Source organism: Muscardinus avellanarius (assembly GCF_963383645.1).
Source record: "Muscardinus avellanarius genome assembly, chromosome: 4".
Taxonomy (NCBI): Eukaryota; Metazoa; Chordata; class Mammalia; order Rodentia; family Gliridae; genus Muscardinus; species Muscardinus avellanarius.
In genome coordinates this window covers 18,018,641-18,035,080 of record NC_137789.1, presented here as the reverse complement: position 1 = coordinate 18,035,080, position 16,440 = coordinate 18,018,641, and the positions used below count along the sequence as shown (strand labels likewise).

The 16,440-nt window shown below is 43.4% G+C and overlaps 1 protein-coding gene across 1 annotated transcript in view; it reads left to right on the top strand.

Moving 5' to 3' along the window:
* Positions 1-1,329: 1,329 nt before the first annotated feature.
* Positions 1,330-16,440, top strand: part of FER1L6 (fer-1 like family member 6) — a gene marked incomplete at its 3' end in the record, with an annotated part of 145,779 nt that continues 130,668 nt past the window's right edge. The window contains exons 1-6 of the mRNA XM_080694720.1: positions 1,330-1,361; positions 3,381-3,466; positions 9,259-9,379; positions 12,213-12,267; positions 12,379-12,510; positions 16,164-16,226. Coding sequence (XP_080550846.1) covers positions 3,388-3,466; positions 9,259-9,379; positions 12,213-12,267; positions 12,379-12,510; positions 16,164-16,226 — 450 coding nt within the window. The 5' untranslated portion in view covers positions 1,330-1,361; positions 3,381-3,387. The remainder of the gene's footprint in view (positions 1,362-3,380; positions 3,467-9,258; positions 9,380-12,212; positions 12,268-12,378; positions 12,511-16,163; positions 16,227-16,440) is intronic.

Sequence of the window (16,440 nt, the reverse complement as noted above, 5' to 3'; positions counted from 1 at the left end):
TGAGGAGAGAGAAATATTTCAGAACCTTGACATGACAGGGTATCACATGGATTTATATTCTAACAATTTCCTATAAAATTGATGTCATAGCTGTTTCCCTATTTAGTTTTTTGGCTTAAATATTTTCAGTCATAGAAATGAGTGTCGATAGCCAGGCATGGTGGTGCCTATCTAACTATAATCCCAGTATTTGGGAGGTTGGGACAGGAGGATTGGAGGTTCAAGGCCAACCTCAGCAACTTAGACCCTCAGCAGGTTAGTGAGACTCTGCTTCAAAATAAAAAAATAAGTGCTGGGCGTGGCGGCGCATGCTTGTAATCCTCATACTTGGGAGGCAGAGACAGGAGGATCGTGTAGGTTTGAAGCCAGCCTCGCTGGTTTAAGAGACCCTGTTTCCAAATTTTTTAAAAAAGTATAAAATAGGTCTGGGAGTGTAATCCAGAGGTAGAAGGGTTTCCAGGAACCCCAGTATCACCAAAAATAAAAAAAATAGGGCTGGGAGTGTCATTCAGAGGTAGAATATCCCTGGATTCCATCCCCAATACCACAAGAAAATTTTAAAAAAGAAGGAAAAAAAAATGAGTGTATATACAGGATATTCTTAAGATGGCATTTTCTGGAAGGCAACTGGAATTGGAAATTTATCCAAGGCTCTATGGATAACCTTCTACTCAAAGAAACATTTTGATTTGTTTTGATTTTAAGAAAGACCTGATTGCATACACATATATTTCTCATAAAGAAATTTTGTGAAATATGGAATAAGCATAGTTTAATTTTTTTAAATGTTGTAAGAATCTTCATATATACATTCATAACTAAGCCAAAAGTTTTCCTTATGTTTTGTTTCTCCACACTTGGCCTTGTGGCCATGGGTTGGGAGGTGCGGTACACAGGTGACCTGCATCCTGTGTACTCTTAAATGGGAGTGGGTGGCATGGACCAGTGCTGCTCAGCCGTTGACAGCTAACCCAGTGCTTGGCCATTTGGCCTGAGCTGATTCTGGTCTGGACAGAAGGTAAAAAAGGTTATTCTAGAAGGGGAATCTGGTGACACGGCCTAGAAACCACGTGGACACTCTGGCTTTGGGCAGAAGATCCTGGTGCTCACAGAAGCCCATGGCCAGCCCCAGTGACGTAGTTAGAAAGCGGTTAGATACAACCTAAGTACCAGTGGCCCAGCTCCTCTTTCTAGGTGCAGAGCTGGCTGCCTCCAGGGCGGTGCAGGTCCCGTGGTTCAACACAGAGCACCGGCACCCTGAGCAGATGGGCTGAAGCCAGACTAACCACAACTTGTTTGATGCTCTTGTTGTTTGGATACAGATATCGGAGTCATGGTAGCTTTCACCCTGAGGAGACCAGGTTGGTATGGGTATTTCTGTGTCTTTCTTGACTTATCTTGGGGACACCTTGGGAGGAGATATAACAGATCCTAAGACAGAAAGATTCGTCTTTCTGGGTTCCCTTGCTGGAATTCTCAACAAACTGGAGAGGGCAGGTGTGCTGGCAGCTGCCTTAGAGACTTATCAGGCAAGGCCCCCTGGCCCCAGTCTCATTTGTAAGAAAGGAAAAAATAATAATATCTACCACATGGTTTATTATGGGACCCTAGGAAATCATATGTATCCAAATGTAAAATGATGTTCCATAGCTCAATACAGGTACAAAAACATTTAAAGTCACCTTCTCTAGTTGCCAATATTGTAATGATTTATGGCATGCTTTACACTTGACATAGTTTCCTATTTTAATGTCATGTTGTGGATTGGATAAGACCTATCTTTGTATTAAGTGGGAAAAAATATCTCATCTACGTTACCCTGCCCTCAGTTTTAGGGCTGGGTTCTCACAGGCTCCTGGGTTGAGTCCCGGGCCATTGATCCACTGTGTGGTGTCCTATCTGCTGGTGGCATGATGTTCAGGGTGGTGAGCCATGCCTTCTCTACTGCTGTGGAGAAGTCCGTTCTGATGGACAAGGCTTTTCCTGCTGGGTCACATGAGGCACATCTTGATGAGTGACTAGAGCTGGCTGTAAGTCTCTGGAGCATCCCTGAGAGGTGTCTCTGGCTTCTTCTGTCAGGGCCCTAGTTGTGCCTAGACCAGTGCTTCTCAATCCTGGCTCTGGCCTAGATCAACTAAACATTTCTGAAGATGGTTCGATACATCAGTATTTTTAAAGGCTTCCTTAGCAGCCCGGCATAGCAGTGCACACCTCTAATCCCAGTACTTGGTAGGCTGAGACAGGAGGATTCCAGGTTCAATTTTAGCCTCAGCAACTTTTAGATGAGGCCCTGTTTCAAAATAAAATATAAAATAGGGCTGGGAGTATAGCTCAGAGGTAGAACAATTCCCAGTACCACAAAACAGAAACAACAAACAAAGCTTCCCTAGCACATTCTCTTGGGCAGCAGGGTCCAGTTATCTTGGTTTCAGAGGGTCAGGGGTACCTGTCTATGAGAGGAGGAATGGTTGGTTCAGGCTGCCCAATGCTTAGAGGCTGGACTCTGAAGTAGGGCAGAACTTGGCGTCGGTGACAGCTCAGATGCCTAGGAGCTGTGTGACCTTAGAAGCTGTCCCCATCCGGGCGTGGTGGCGCACGCTTGTAATCCCCGCGCTTGGGAGGCGGAGACAGGAAGATCGTGCAGGTTCGAAGCCAGCCGTGCTGGTGTAAGAGACCCTGTTTCAAAAATATAAAATAGGTCTGGGAGTGTAGCCCGGAGGAAGAACGGCTTCCAGGAACCCCAGTACCACCAAAAAAAAAAAAAAAAGCTGTCCCCAGTCTCTCTGGATTTGGGCTCAGATGGGCAGAAGAGGGTGGCTGTGATGTTCAAATGATGTTCCTTTTTTTGTGTGTGTGGTACTGGGGGTGGAACCCAGGAACTTTTTACCTCCGGTCTATACTACCAGATCTATTTTATATTTTATTTGGAAATAGGGTCTCACTAAGTTGCTGAGAGCCTCACTAAGTAGCGAAGGCTGGCTTCGAACCTGCATGATCCTTTTGTCTCAGCCTCTCAAGTGCAGGGATTACAAGTGTGCACCACCACGCCCGCTAAATGATGTTCCTTTTGGGTGCCTTGCACAGTGCCTGGTGCAGGTGAGCCACGTAAGAGGGAGAAACACCAGCTCATACATTAGCATCCCCAGTTGCCTCGTCTAGGTATGATCATTTCTGCAAAAGCAGAGCCACCTGGAGAGTTGGCAGGTTTCCTGGCACCTGTCTTCTGTCCCCATCCTGGTGGATGAGGAGGCTACTCAGCCAGAACCATGAGTGTGTGTGTGTGTGTGTGTGTGTGTGTGTGTGTGTGTGCTTTCTCCTGACACATCTGAATGACTGGATGCTTCCATTATGGTGTGTTTAATTTTCCTTCTTCTTTTCAGAAAAGGTATGTTTGGGCTGAAGCTGAAGAAGAAGAAGAAAACTAAAGCAGAGAAGGGGCTAATCCTAGCCAACAAGGCTGCACAAGGTGAGGTGTGGAGCGAGAGCACGACCCTGAGCCTCAGGGCCTCCCAAGGGGGACCCCTCCTTGGCTGAGAATGTGGCTCTCCACCCAGGGACTGAGGGCCAGCGGTGCCACTTGCTGGCTCTTCACGGTGTGGGCCTGAGCATGATCACCCAAGGTCTCAGCACTGCCACACAGGGCTGGGTGGGCACCTGCTGGGCCATGGGGGGGGGCATGAGCAATGAGATAAGGTTCAAGCCCCATTTCTGTCCTAATTTGCTCCGTGACCTTGGATAAGTCACTCAGTAGTTCCACATCTCAGATTCTCCCTTTGTCAAATGGCTATGGCACGGGTTCTGGGCCGATCTCGCACAGCAGCGGGGAGAATTGAGTGAGATTTTGAAATGAGGATTGCAGCTACCATGAGGGAGGTTCGCTGTGCCTTGTCTCACTTTACCCCTCCATCCTCTTACCAGTAGATATGGTTACTGCAAAGGAGGTTACAGAGATGAAGAGAGTAAGTCAGAGCCCAGGAAAAGACACAAAGACAAAGCCACTGTTAAGAAGTGAAGAATTTCAAGAGCAAAGAGCTTCTTTTGAGCATGAGGTGTATTCAGGAAGCAGTGGCTTTGGGATATAAACCCAGGTTCAGGCTTTCTCCCCTTTAGAATGGGTACTTCCTCCTCTGGAAGAGTAAAGCTTTGAGTTACAAGGAACTATGCCACAGGAGGCCAGGCTTGGCATTGGAATGTTGATGGAATCACATTGGACCAATGGCTTCCAAGTGGACAGGTCCAAGATGCAGGACTATTGGAGATGTCTCCTGCTCAGTGGCCTGCTCAGTGGCCCTAGTAACAGCCAGTTCAAGGAAGCTTTGTGGACCGCTCTTAGACCAAAGCCACACAGTGGGTGTGGTTAATCTTTACTCCTCTAGTCTTCTTGAGGGAAAGGCTCCTTCACTACTGTTCACTGCAAGGTGACCTGTGGCCTATGTCACCTAACTCTACTCTGTTCTCGGGTAAGACTTATTCATAGAGAAAAATATGAAGAAACTCATCTATACTCAGGTGTTGGTAAGAGTGATTTAAGAGTCACCCTTGGGGGCTAAGATAGGAGGACCTCAGGCTTGAGGCCATTGTGAGGTAACTTAGTGAGACCCTGTTTCAAAATAAAATAGGGCTGAGAGAATAGCTCAGAGGTAAAACATCTCTGCATCCAATCTCCAGTACTCTCCCCTCAAAAAAGAAAAGAGCCACTCTTGAATGGTTAGGGAAGAGCATTACATTTCCAGTGGGGATAAGACTTAAAGACTAATAAAAGTACAGAGAGCAGACAGAACAAACTTTGAGGTTATTCCTGTTGTCCTTAAAATTAGATCCTGAATACACAAGGTTGAGTAAGGCACATAAGGCACAGTCCCTTCTCTCAGGAACTTTATGAAAAGTAAGATTATGTCATTAGTAAGTTTCCATTGTTTGTTACTTGACACATTATTTATGACCCTGAGCAGTATATTTTATTTTACAACTTTTATAGAGACTGTGAGTAACTTGCCCCATGTCACACAACTTGCAAGTGGAGAAGCTGGTTCCTGAGCCCTGGTCAGTCACACCAGCACCTGGGCTTTCCTACCTCACCAGGAGGTCAGCAGATGAGTCCTTACTGGCAAAGGGATGGGGAGTGAGCACAGTCAACCACAGGCATTCAGAGGAGCTGGCTCCTGTGGCTCATTCTAAGTACAGCCTTCAGCCCACAAAGCAAACAGGGCAGGGAGGAATCAGGCCCCTCCTGGAAAGTAAATGGCTTCGGTCTCACTGGGAGGGACCATCCACAGGTAGGTAGGAGGCCAACAAACACAGGTGACTGACTGGAGACTTTGGTTTTCTTTTCTTGGCTTGGCCTAAAAAATTAGAACTTTTCTGGGTGAAATGTTGGAAGATTCTCAAAGTTTCTGCCTCTTTTGTCAGTGTCTTTTGAGGCATTGTGGCTGCATCATGCTCCTAAAATTCTTATCACCCTAACCCATCCACTGATTAGTTACCAACACTAGTTACTGAGCACCTCCCATGATCATCCACTCATTCACTTGTTCAACAAATGTTAACGGAATGTCTGCCAAGGGTCAGGTCTGGGGCCGGGTCCTGGGTATACAATGGCGGACATTGGATAGTCTGGAGGGAGGGCAGCCATGAGATGAGCTCTTCTGTTTGCCCTCCAGCTTTATTCTCCACTCTCTCCACCACCTCTCTTTTGTTCCAGAAGGCTGAGCTCTGTGGCTGCAGGATCCAGGTCCCTGAGCCATTGACTCCGGGTTGTATCTGGCCAATGGGGTCAGTAGGAGGCCTAAGGAGGGAGAGAAGGGAGCTCAGGGCCCAGATGGTTGTGTCTCTCTACTGAAGGAAGTGGATAGGTCCTCATGGGGAGACTGATGTACCCCAAGTTCCTCTGCATTGGGGTTCTCCCCCTCCTTCCCTCTCTCCTCACTTGGCTTAGCTGCTGGTAGCCCCAGATAGCTGCATGAGCTTTTGTAGTTTTCCTACACCCACACCTTCATAAAAAGCCCTCAGATCATCCTTTTCTGGATGTGCCATCTGTTTGCTTTGGGACCCTGGCCGAAGGAGCTGCATTGTGACTTGAGTAAAGTGCTGTGAAGAAAATGGACAGTGGGAAGAAATGGAGACTTTTGGGGTGACTGTTGATTCCTGGTGCATTGAAATAGCAATGGTCTGTGAGGTCAGAAAGGGGTTCTCTGAGGAGGTGACATTTGAACTAAAACTTCAAGATGAGCGGTGCAGGCAGAGAGCAGAGAGCTCAGGTGGAGGGATGCTCACCCAGGAAGAAGAGTCTTGAGACAGGAGAGAGCTGGTTAGGCTGCAAGCATGGGGAACAGGGCTGTGTCTGGAGAGCAGTGAGGGAGGAGGGCCAGGTGGACACGAGGAGGAGGTGGAAGTCAGGAGGAACAGGCATTTGAGTCATGTCTGGACTTTGGATATTTTTCCTAAGTACAATAGAAAGTCTTTGAGGAGTTTTAAGAAGGAAGTGACATGATGTCGGTATATTCATTGTGATGGTATATTTTTTAGAAGATTGCCTCATATGTTTCATGGTGAGCAGGTTAAAGAGAACTGGCAGTAATCAATGAATGAATGAATAAATGAAAGCTATAAAAGAAGCTTTAGCTGCCGAGCTTTCTACCTCTGGGTTTCCCTTACCCTCCAGAATATAAACCCTTAGATAAAGGAGTCCATGATGCGTTCATTCCTGCATCCTGAGCATCTAACCTAGCATACTCTCCAGCTTATATAAGGTGCCTGAGAAGGTTCAGTGGAAACCTGAGTAGATGACAGTAGGTCCTTGTCCTTGAAACCCTTGTAATCGAGCTGGGGAGCCAGTAGCTCTCTTATCTTGCTTTAAGAAGCTCAAGCCAGCAGCAGCATTCCTTCTGTGTCTCTGGTGGTGGCCTTGGCTTTAGTTTCCTTAAAAGCACGATCGTTCTTTCTGCAGTCCTCTCTGTCACTGCTGAGCACCTCCTGAGGCCAGGCCTGAGCACATGAGCTCCTTGGGTGTGCACTGCATGATCTCATCTGGGCTGTTTGCTGCAGTTGATAGACCAGGACCAAATACATTGAAGTTGACAGTTATCTTAGAAATTATTAAATTGACCTGTTTTTAAAATTTTTTATTGGTGCATTCTATTCATACATCATAATGGGTGATGTGTGCATGTATGTGTAGACTTAACTGGGTGATGTGTGCATGTATGTATAGACATACAATTAGCCCTTCCCAATCCCCACCCCTTAAATTGATCTGTTTATACTGAAGTCCCATGGAGCCCTGAAGTTCTGAGAAATGCCTTCAGAGGAGGGTGCTGGCCAGGGCCTGTGGGAGGCTCCCCAGGGCCTGTGGGAGGCTCACTGTCCCCATTCCAGCCCATGGTACACAGAACAGCTTGGTACAAGTTGATTTATGTCATACATATTGAAGTTCACTATAAAATTACACTTACAGAAGTGTTCCATTGCTTTAAAAAGTATTAAAACTATGTTTGGCCCAATTCTTTCACTTTTCAGGGAATAAAAGAGTGTCAAAAAATCCTATATGGCTTGCTCAAATCACCCGACTTGGAACTCACAGGCTTCAGCCCCCTCGGCACCCACATCTGGCAGTCATGGTGCTGGGGCTTTGTGTATTTTGTTTAATTCTCCTGACAACCTCGTGGGGTAGAGGGCATTGACTTTGCCTTGCTATATAGAGTAAAACAAAAGCAGAAATGAGGGATGCTGAGTAACTTGCTCCAATCATAAAACTAGGGAGCAGGAGGGCTGATATTTGAACCCAAACCTTTCAGATTCAGATCCTGGAACCATACCATACAGAGTCTCTTGGTGTATTTGGGAGGCCCAGCTCCTCTTTTTTTTTTTTTTTTTCTGCCAAAACCTTGGTTGAAAAGTGGTTCTTAAGCTTTGTTGCATATTAGCATCACTTTGGGAATTTAAACTATCTTGACATCTGAGCAATGTTTCCAAAGAATTAAACTGGAATCCAGAGTTCGGAGGCAAAGCGTCTAAAGAGTATAACTGCTGCCCATTAAGTTTTCTAAGTGTGTGTATATTAATTTTCCAGGGCTTCTTAGGAAACATACCCTTCCTAAGGTAAATAACTTGATAGCTTAACCCCAGTTATTTTTTCTCAGATATGGAGGCCACATGCCTGAAATCAGTCAAGGGTCCCACTCTCTCTAGAAAGTCTGTTTCTTGTCTCTTCCACATTCTGAACGCTGTGGCTTTCCTGGGTTTGTGGCAGCGTTTCTGTTTCCAGGGTCGGGTTGCTGCCTTTTTATTCTGTGTAAAACATTCCTCTCCTTTCCTCTTGTGAGGATACATATGATTTCAGCTGGGGCCTACCTGGTTTTGCCAAGATAATCTCATCTCAAAATCCTAAAATTAATAGTATCCACAGAGACACTTTCCAAATAAGGCAACGTTGACAGACTTCAGGGATTAGGACCCACTGCTTTTTCAGAGCATGCCACTTTGCTATTCAAAACTGCCTGGCGGACTCATGAATAGCCTCACCAGGGAGCTGCTGCTAGAAATGCAGGACGCTGGGCCTGCCCAGACCTTCTGAATCAGAGCCTTCTTTCCTTCCTTCCTTCCTTCCTTCCTTCCTTCCTTCCTTCCTTCCTTCCTTCCTTCCTTCCTCCCTCCCCCCCTTCCTCCCTTCCTTCCTTTTTGCACTATGGATTGAACCTATAGGCATTCTACCTCTGAGCTATACCTCAGCCCAATTTTATTTCTTATTTGGAAACATGGTCTTGCTAGGCTGCTGAGAGCCTTGCTAAATTGCAGAGGCTGGCTTTGAACCTGCTATCCTCCTGTATCAACCTTCCAAGCACTAGGATTAATGGCATTAACCACCATGCCTGGCTCAGAGTCTATATTTTAAGAGCTTCCCAAGTGATTCTTTATACTTTAAACTTAGTTGATGAGGCTCAGAGAGACTCAGTGACTTGTCTCAGGTTCCACTGTGACTCGAAAACACATCTTTATATTTATCTGCAGTTCTCTTTCCACAAGACCATCCAATATATGTGTTATTTTGGGAAAACACATATAAAATGCATTTTTTTAAAAGAAAAACTAAGGTATGTGCCTGGCATTTCTGCCAATAGGATGTTAAGTTTTGTGGTGGCAGAGAATGTCCTCTGGCTTCCTTGTATTTCTAAGATGTCTTGCATGGTTCTGGACACCGGGGAGGCTCGATTGCCACCATGGCTCAATTTAACAGGACTCTTCCTCTACTTGCTCCTCTAGATGGTCAAAGTGAGGCAGAAATGCCACTGGAGGGAACCTCTTACCAGGAAGGACCAGGAGGAGATTTGATTCGTGAGGATGCTTCCATCACTCCTGCCCCCTCAGCTCCTCCAAAGAGAAGGTACAGTGTTGATGTGTGTGGCAGCACACTTACTGAGCAGCTCCCCCTTGCCAGGCACCCCTGCAGGATCTGGGAGGACAGGAAAAGGCCTGACTAAAGTGTGGAGGGAGCCAGAGGACGAAGGCATCAAGAAAGAGTTCTGTGTCCACTCAGTTTTCTTTCTGACTGCTGGCTTCTTGATACTGGTTAGCCTTCAGCATACCAGAATCTCGTTTCTATCAGCTTCAGATCTTAAATCCCCTGAGTTAAGATGTTCATGCCCATCACAATTCAGGTATGACAGCAAGAGCAGAGATTCAGGAGCTGTCCCTTGTCTGCTTTTTAATTTATCAAAATACCAGTTGTCTCAGGTCCATGTTTTCCCAAATGGGGAGGTGGTTTTTATACTATCAATACAAATTCAAATTAAGCTGATCTGCATGCTGTGTCACCAGACATTGACAGAGAGCTATCAGATGCATCACTCCTGTGTCTGTGGTCATTTGGCAGCTCTACTGATTTTAGTTTTGAGTTTGGCTGGTCTAGTATTGCCACAGCTGTAACTTCTGGCATTCCCATCACATGGCATCAGACCTTCTGGCACCTCTGTTCAAACGTACTCCAATGGTGGCATTGGCAGTGTTCTAACAAAGTGAAAGCACATGAGGTCTCTTGAGGTATAGGCTTGAAACAGTCCAAAGTCATTTCTGCTGCACTGTATTGGCAAGTTACAAGGTCAACTGGTGTCAGAGTTGGAGGAGGCTACAGACTCCAGGACAATAGACTCGGATACAGAGAAGTCAATATAATTGTGGCTGCCAGTACTTTCTGTCTGCCGTATTTGTCCATGTCAATTTCTTACTCGCAAGAATTTATCATGTCCTTCTTTTCTTGTTTATCTCAGAGCTGTCACTATCAATAAGGCCAATTCATGCCTCTCTATGTAGAAGATCCTGAGTTGTTCTGAGACGGGACAAGATGGCAGTATATATGGGGACAGGGAAAGGGAACTGAATACAGGTAGAAACTGGAGAAGCTGATAGCTCAGAGGTGATACTGAAAAGAATAACTCAACTTGTGTGCACATGTGCACCACCATACATTCTTCCCCCATGCTATATCCTGACTACTACCCTTCCCCCCAGCCTCTGACTCGGGCCTCCAGTTATTTCAAGGCATAACTTATTGATTTTACTAGGATAATAGAACTGAATGGAAGGAGTCAGGGAAAAGACAAATAAGGAGTAGCAGTCTCTTTCTTTCTCCTTGGGCAGAGCACTCTCTGGCAAGTGAAATTCCATCTGCCCACCAATGCTTAGTTCAACTCTGACCTATTCAGTGACATCTTTACTGCTTACCAACTTTCAGGAATTTTCTTTGTACAGCTCTTCTATCACATCCCCACCCCGTGGGTTTCAGTTAACTTTTAAATGCCTGATGAGCATGACTTAGAGGAAGAAAGGTTTATTGGGGCTCACGGTATCAGAGGTTTCAGTCTGGGGTTGTCTATCTCCAAGGCAGAGACTCAGTGACAGGGCACATGGCATGCCCACATGACAGTCATGGCAGCAGGAAGCAGACGGAGTGAAAAGATGGGATCAGGCATATAGAGTCCCCAGAGCCCCAGTCCCAGTGAGCAGCCTCCTACAGCCATGTCCCACCTCTGAACCTTCCTGCTTTAGGACGTGCCTTTAACACATGAGACTTTGGGGGCATATTAAATCCGAACTGTAATATTATGGCACATTCAACACTTACTTGTATTAGCTCTTTTCCCTACACACTTTGATTCTCACTCCCCTGGATATTGTTAGCTCTACAGGGTTCAAGACGATAGTTTATTCATCTTAACTGAGACCAGCACCAGGCTTTTGCGTAGTGAATAATCCATAGGAATTTGTCACTTTCTTGATGGACATATTAAACAATATATACCTCTTCTCATAAGCATCATGTCCTTTATCTCTCAGAGTAGCCCTATGTGGTAGGAATTATGATTTCCATGAAAAACAATATTAGAACTTAGATCAGTCTGACTCTAAAGCCTTGAGATTTTTCCTAGCTTACTATATTCTCTATGGTACTCAGTAATAGTGCGTAGGAATGGAATGAAGTCACATGGTGTCGTTAGAAACCAAGAGCACACATTTAATAGGAACTCTAGCTCAGTTCATTTCCCACCTGATGCTGCTCTGTGAAAACAAGGACCCTTCGTTTTTTCTACTATTATTCACTCTCTATGAGCCCAGGTGTTGCACACTTGTTTTCAATTACCTGTGACAGTCAAGATCAATGACGTCTCCTGGAATGTGAGATTTCAGTGAGATGGCTTCTTGGTTGTCCCCCCTCCATTTTCTCCTTTGCCAGTGCTTTCAGAAGCCATCACAAAACTCAGAGCCATTATGTGTACTAGAAATGGTAAAGCAGTACTGTGTCTAGAATCAGCAGGGGGTTGGGAGATCCTTATTTTAACCCAGTTCAGCCACTGACCTTCTGAGGCATTTCAGTTTCTAGTTCTATAGAATAAAGTATAAATAGTATAGACAATCTTGTTTATAAAAAGTGCTAACATTTGTTCTTGCCAGGCACTGGGTTAAATTTGAATATGCAATATTTCGCTTAATTCTAGCAGTTACCTTGTGTGGTAAGCGCTATTATTAATTCCATTTCAGGATGGGTAAACTGTCAAAGAGAGGTTAATGTCCATTTTTCGTATCTCTTCAGAGATGTAGAGAGTATGTGTAATATAATATGAATGAGAGCACTTATAAATACTTGGGAAAATATCATGACTTATGGATCTAAGGCATGTTCTTACTTGATGAAAATGATATATTAAACTTCCCTTTAATAGATCAAAACTATTGACTAAGATCCACGATGGAGAGATCAGATCCCAAAACTACCAAGTAAGTGATTGTCTCTTTCTGCCCAGCCTTCCCCAGACCCGCCCCCCCTCCGCCCCGCCACGTGATTGAACAGCAATGCCCAGAATGGCCACACACTGCTCTGTGTTGTAGATCGCCATAACCATCATCGAGGCCCGCCAGCTGGTGGGCGAGAACATTGACCCAGTTGTGACCATTGAGATTGGGGAGGAGAAGAAGCAGAGCACAGTGAAGGAAGGAACCAACAGCCCGTTTTACAATGAAGTAAGTCACAGAGATCGCCAACGTCCCCTGGACTCACGTCCTCTCCACCACAGGGTTCTTTAGTCAAGTGGAAATACTGAGCCCTTGCTGTGCCTTCCCAATTGCTAACCTCAGTTCATAGCAAGCTCTCCGTGGCATCATAGGAACCCAGCCCATATGGTATGAACCAAACAAGGAAGGAAAGGAGGGACAGGAATTCTTCCTGATTTGAAAGTCATCACTAGTTTTTTCATAGATCCATCTTACTTTTCATAGAGTTTATCATGCCCCCATGATAAACTTTAGATTTTTATTTAACAAACATTGAATGTTGGTTAGTGAGAAGATACACATTCTTTTTTGCATGGCAGTGGCATTGTAAATTTAATTGCTGATCTTGAAATACACATGTTACATTGGAAAGCAAAATGGCTGCATTTTTCTAAGCTGTGTAGGAATTGTGAAGAAAAACCTCAAATAAAAAAGCTCCTAAATATTAAACATAATAATTCTTTGTTCAAAATAAAGAATAGCTTATAGCAAAATAAATGACAATATAAAATAATATATAGTATAAAAATCTGTTTTCCTCTATCTTTAATTCCTTCAGTCCCTAGACCTCATCCCTAGAGATAGTCCTTTTTACTAGGCTATCTTATTATTTATACTTATATTTATCTTAATATTTCAGTATCTTCCAGAAATATTCCAAGAGTATACAAGAATACAAATAAATATTGTATCAAAATGGTAGTATTCTGTACATACTGTTCTGGGCCTGCCTAGCTGTGTTCATAAAACATTGTATCTTGAAGATTAGTTCATAGCTGGACATATAGACCAATCTTTTCCCTCATGGCTAAAGAATTTTCCATTGTCTTGATGGACCATAATTTACTAAACCAGTGTATATTCTTTTCAGCATTTTGCTACTGCTTATAATAATATTTATATAGCATAACTGGACCACAGGATATGTGCATTTATAATTTTGATATCACCAAATTGCCTTCCAAAAGTGGTAACAATTTATACTCCAACTAACAATGCACCTGGGAAACTTGTTTTCCTGTAGACACTTTGACACCCTGAATTATCTAAAAGTGCAGCAAAGTCTTAACTATTATCCTAATGGGAGAGGTAATTAAAAAGAAAGGCACTGAGAACATAGTGACATTAACAGAAAATACCCAAATCCCACTTGGCCTATTAATTCCTTTTTTTTTTAATCATTCCCTTGAGCCTTGAAAGTCAGAAGTTTCTCCTTCCTGCTCAACCCCCTCATCCTCAAAACATCTTTTAGCACAGAGGTGATTTCAGATTGTGTGCATGAAAATGCTTATACAACTGTAAATCTCTTATGGACTTGTTAATTATTATAATTCTGTGTACAAGTACTGGATGGAAATGACATAGAACTGGGCCCAAGTATAATCAGTAGGAAATTGAAAAGCATAGAAGGTGAACTTTTCACCCTAATTTTCAAGCACAAAGGTCAGCTGTTGAAGAAACTAGTTAGTAGCAGCTGGGGAATATTTCCCAGCTAGAACAATGTGTGTGGTCCAGAGGTCTAGGGAACCCACTTGGGGCAGTCAAGTATGGAACACAAGAACCAGAGCAGAAAGCAAAAACGCTTGGAACTGACTTATCAGCTCAAAAGAACCCACCACCTCTCAAATATTCAGCCTTATCAGAGAACAAGGAGTTTCAGAAAAGGGAATTTTTTCACATCAATTTTATACACCAAGACTCTTTAACGTTTGAATATGTATTTTATGTAAAGTGTTCCCTGAAATGTCATACATATTTTCTTATTAAGCATAAGACAGCGAATATAACATCACCTTTCACTGATATCTAGGGACCATCATCTTGAGAACCTCTTATTATAGTTATGATGTTTTTTGTTTTCCTGTTTTGAGAAAAAAACAGAAGGAAAGCTGTTACTGGTCAGTTTTCTTTTTTATTGATGCATTATGGTTATACATCTTAGTGGGGTACAAGATGGTAAATGCATACATGCACACATCACTCATTTAACCCTTCCCCAGTTCTCTCCCCATTCCATCCCCTCCCTCCTTCTCATGTTTGGCTCAGTGATTGACTTTGATATGTTTGTGAATGTACATCATATACATTAGGAAATTTTCCTCTTCTTCTCTATGCCCCCTCAGTTAGGTACATCCATCTCTAACATGCTATTCCTCTACTCTGTAGCTCAAACCAAAGAAAATAATTTAAGGGACAATGGCTTCCCAGTCCTGTTCCCTGACCCCTATCAGTTCCCAAGCATACAACCAACCACAAAAAGACTCCAGCCCCGTTTTCTGCATCTTGAAATAATAAATTTTGGATTTGGGAGAAATTTGACTCAAAAGTCAGATGAAATGTCCATTATTTATCTAGTCTCTTGTGTGGTAATTTTAGTATCTTTATTTTATTTTCTTTTTAAATGGTCTCACTGAGTAGCGAAGGGCCTCGCTAAGTAGCTGAGGCTATCCAGGAATTGTGATCCTCCTGTCTCTGCCTACTGAATGCTGGGATTACAAGTGTGTGCCACCACGCCTGGTGTTCTGTGGTAACTTTAGTAGATCTAACATTTGGTCCCAAAACCCAGAAATAACTCATAATATGAATTTAGACAATGTCTTTTATGTTCTTTAGTTTTTAGTCTTATTTCTTCAACTCTGAAATTTAATCATTTTTAATATTAAAAATCTTTCATTTCTACAATCTTTTTAAAAATTCTCTCTTCTCTCTGGTCAATCCTGGAAATTTTATCTTCATAGGGATGTTTGAAATGGAAAAATCCTGAAAAATTGATATTTTAATCAAGTTAAAACCATAACAAGAACAGGTATCATGGGAAATGCCTGTACTTCCAGTACTTGGGAGCCTGAGACAGAAAGACCCAGGTTCAAGGCCAGCTTTATCAACACTCTCAGCATCTTAGACAGACCTTGGTTCGAAACAAAAAATAAAAAAGGCTGGGGGAAGTAGCTCAGAGGTAGAATGCCCCTGACTTCAATACTTAGTACCAAAAACAACAACTACAAAACCCACAGTAAGATATAATTTTACTGTGATTATAAGCCAAAATCAAAGTAAATAAAAAAAAACCCAATAAAGAACAATAACAACAAAAAACTGATACTATCAAGAATTGGCAAGAGTATGGAGAAATGACTAGTTTCATATGCTGCCAGTGGAAATATAAAATGGCTTAGCCTCCTTGGAAGAAAATTTTAATGCTATTAAAAATTTGTATGCACATAATCCATGACCCAGCAACTGCAGTCCTCACGACAACTTGAGAGGAATACAAATGTGTATCCTCTGTAAGCATGTGTTTGTGGGGTATTAAAAAGTTGAAGCAAATGGGGTGGGAATTGAGAAAGGGCTAAATGGGTGATGAGTGCATGTATGCCTCTACCATGTTGCATTCCATTAAGATATATGACTATAATGCATCAATAATAAAATTTAAAAAAAGAATGAGGATTAAAAAAAAAAAAAACAGATGAAGTAACCTAAATGACCTTCAGTAGGGGCTGGCCATTTGATGATATAGGAATGGCCCTGAGGAGTAGGTGGTGGTTGGCTAGAAGAGGAAGGAGTGGGGCTCTTAGATAAGAGGCTGAGGTCAATTCTCAAGTGAACTTCATGTTTTACAGTACTTTGTGTTCGACTTCATTGGGCCCCAGGTGCATCTTTTTGACAAGATCATCAAAATCTCGGTGAGTGTGCTATTGGTGGTGATAGTGATAGGGGAGGTGGGAAAGATTCTAGGCATGGGGACTCTAGGCAGCTCAGCATGCTTAGGGATGAAGAGTCAGAAGGGTGAGTTTGGGCTGGTGAGTTTGAAGTCAACAGGCTAGAACTTGAGATTACTGGTACAGAGGAGCTTGGGAGATTCTCAAGAGAATCGATGCTTCTTGGAAGCAAGTCATG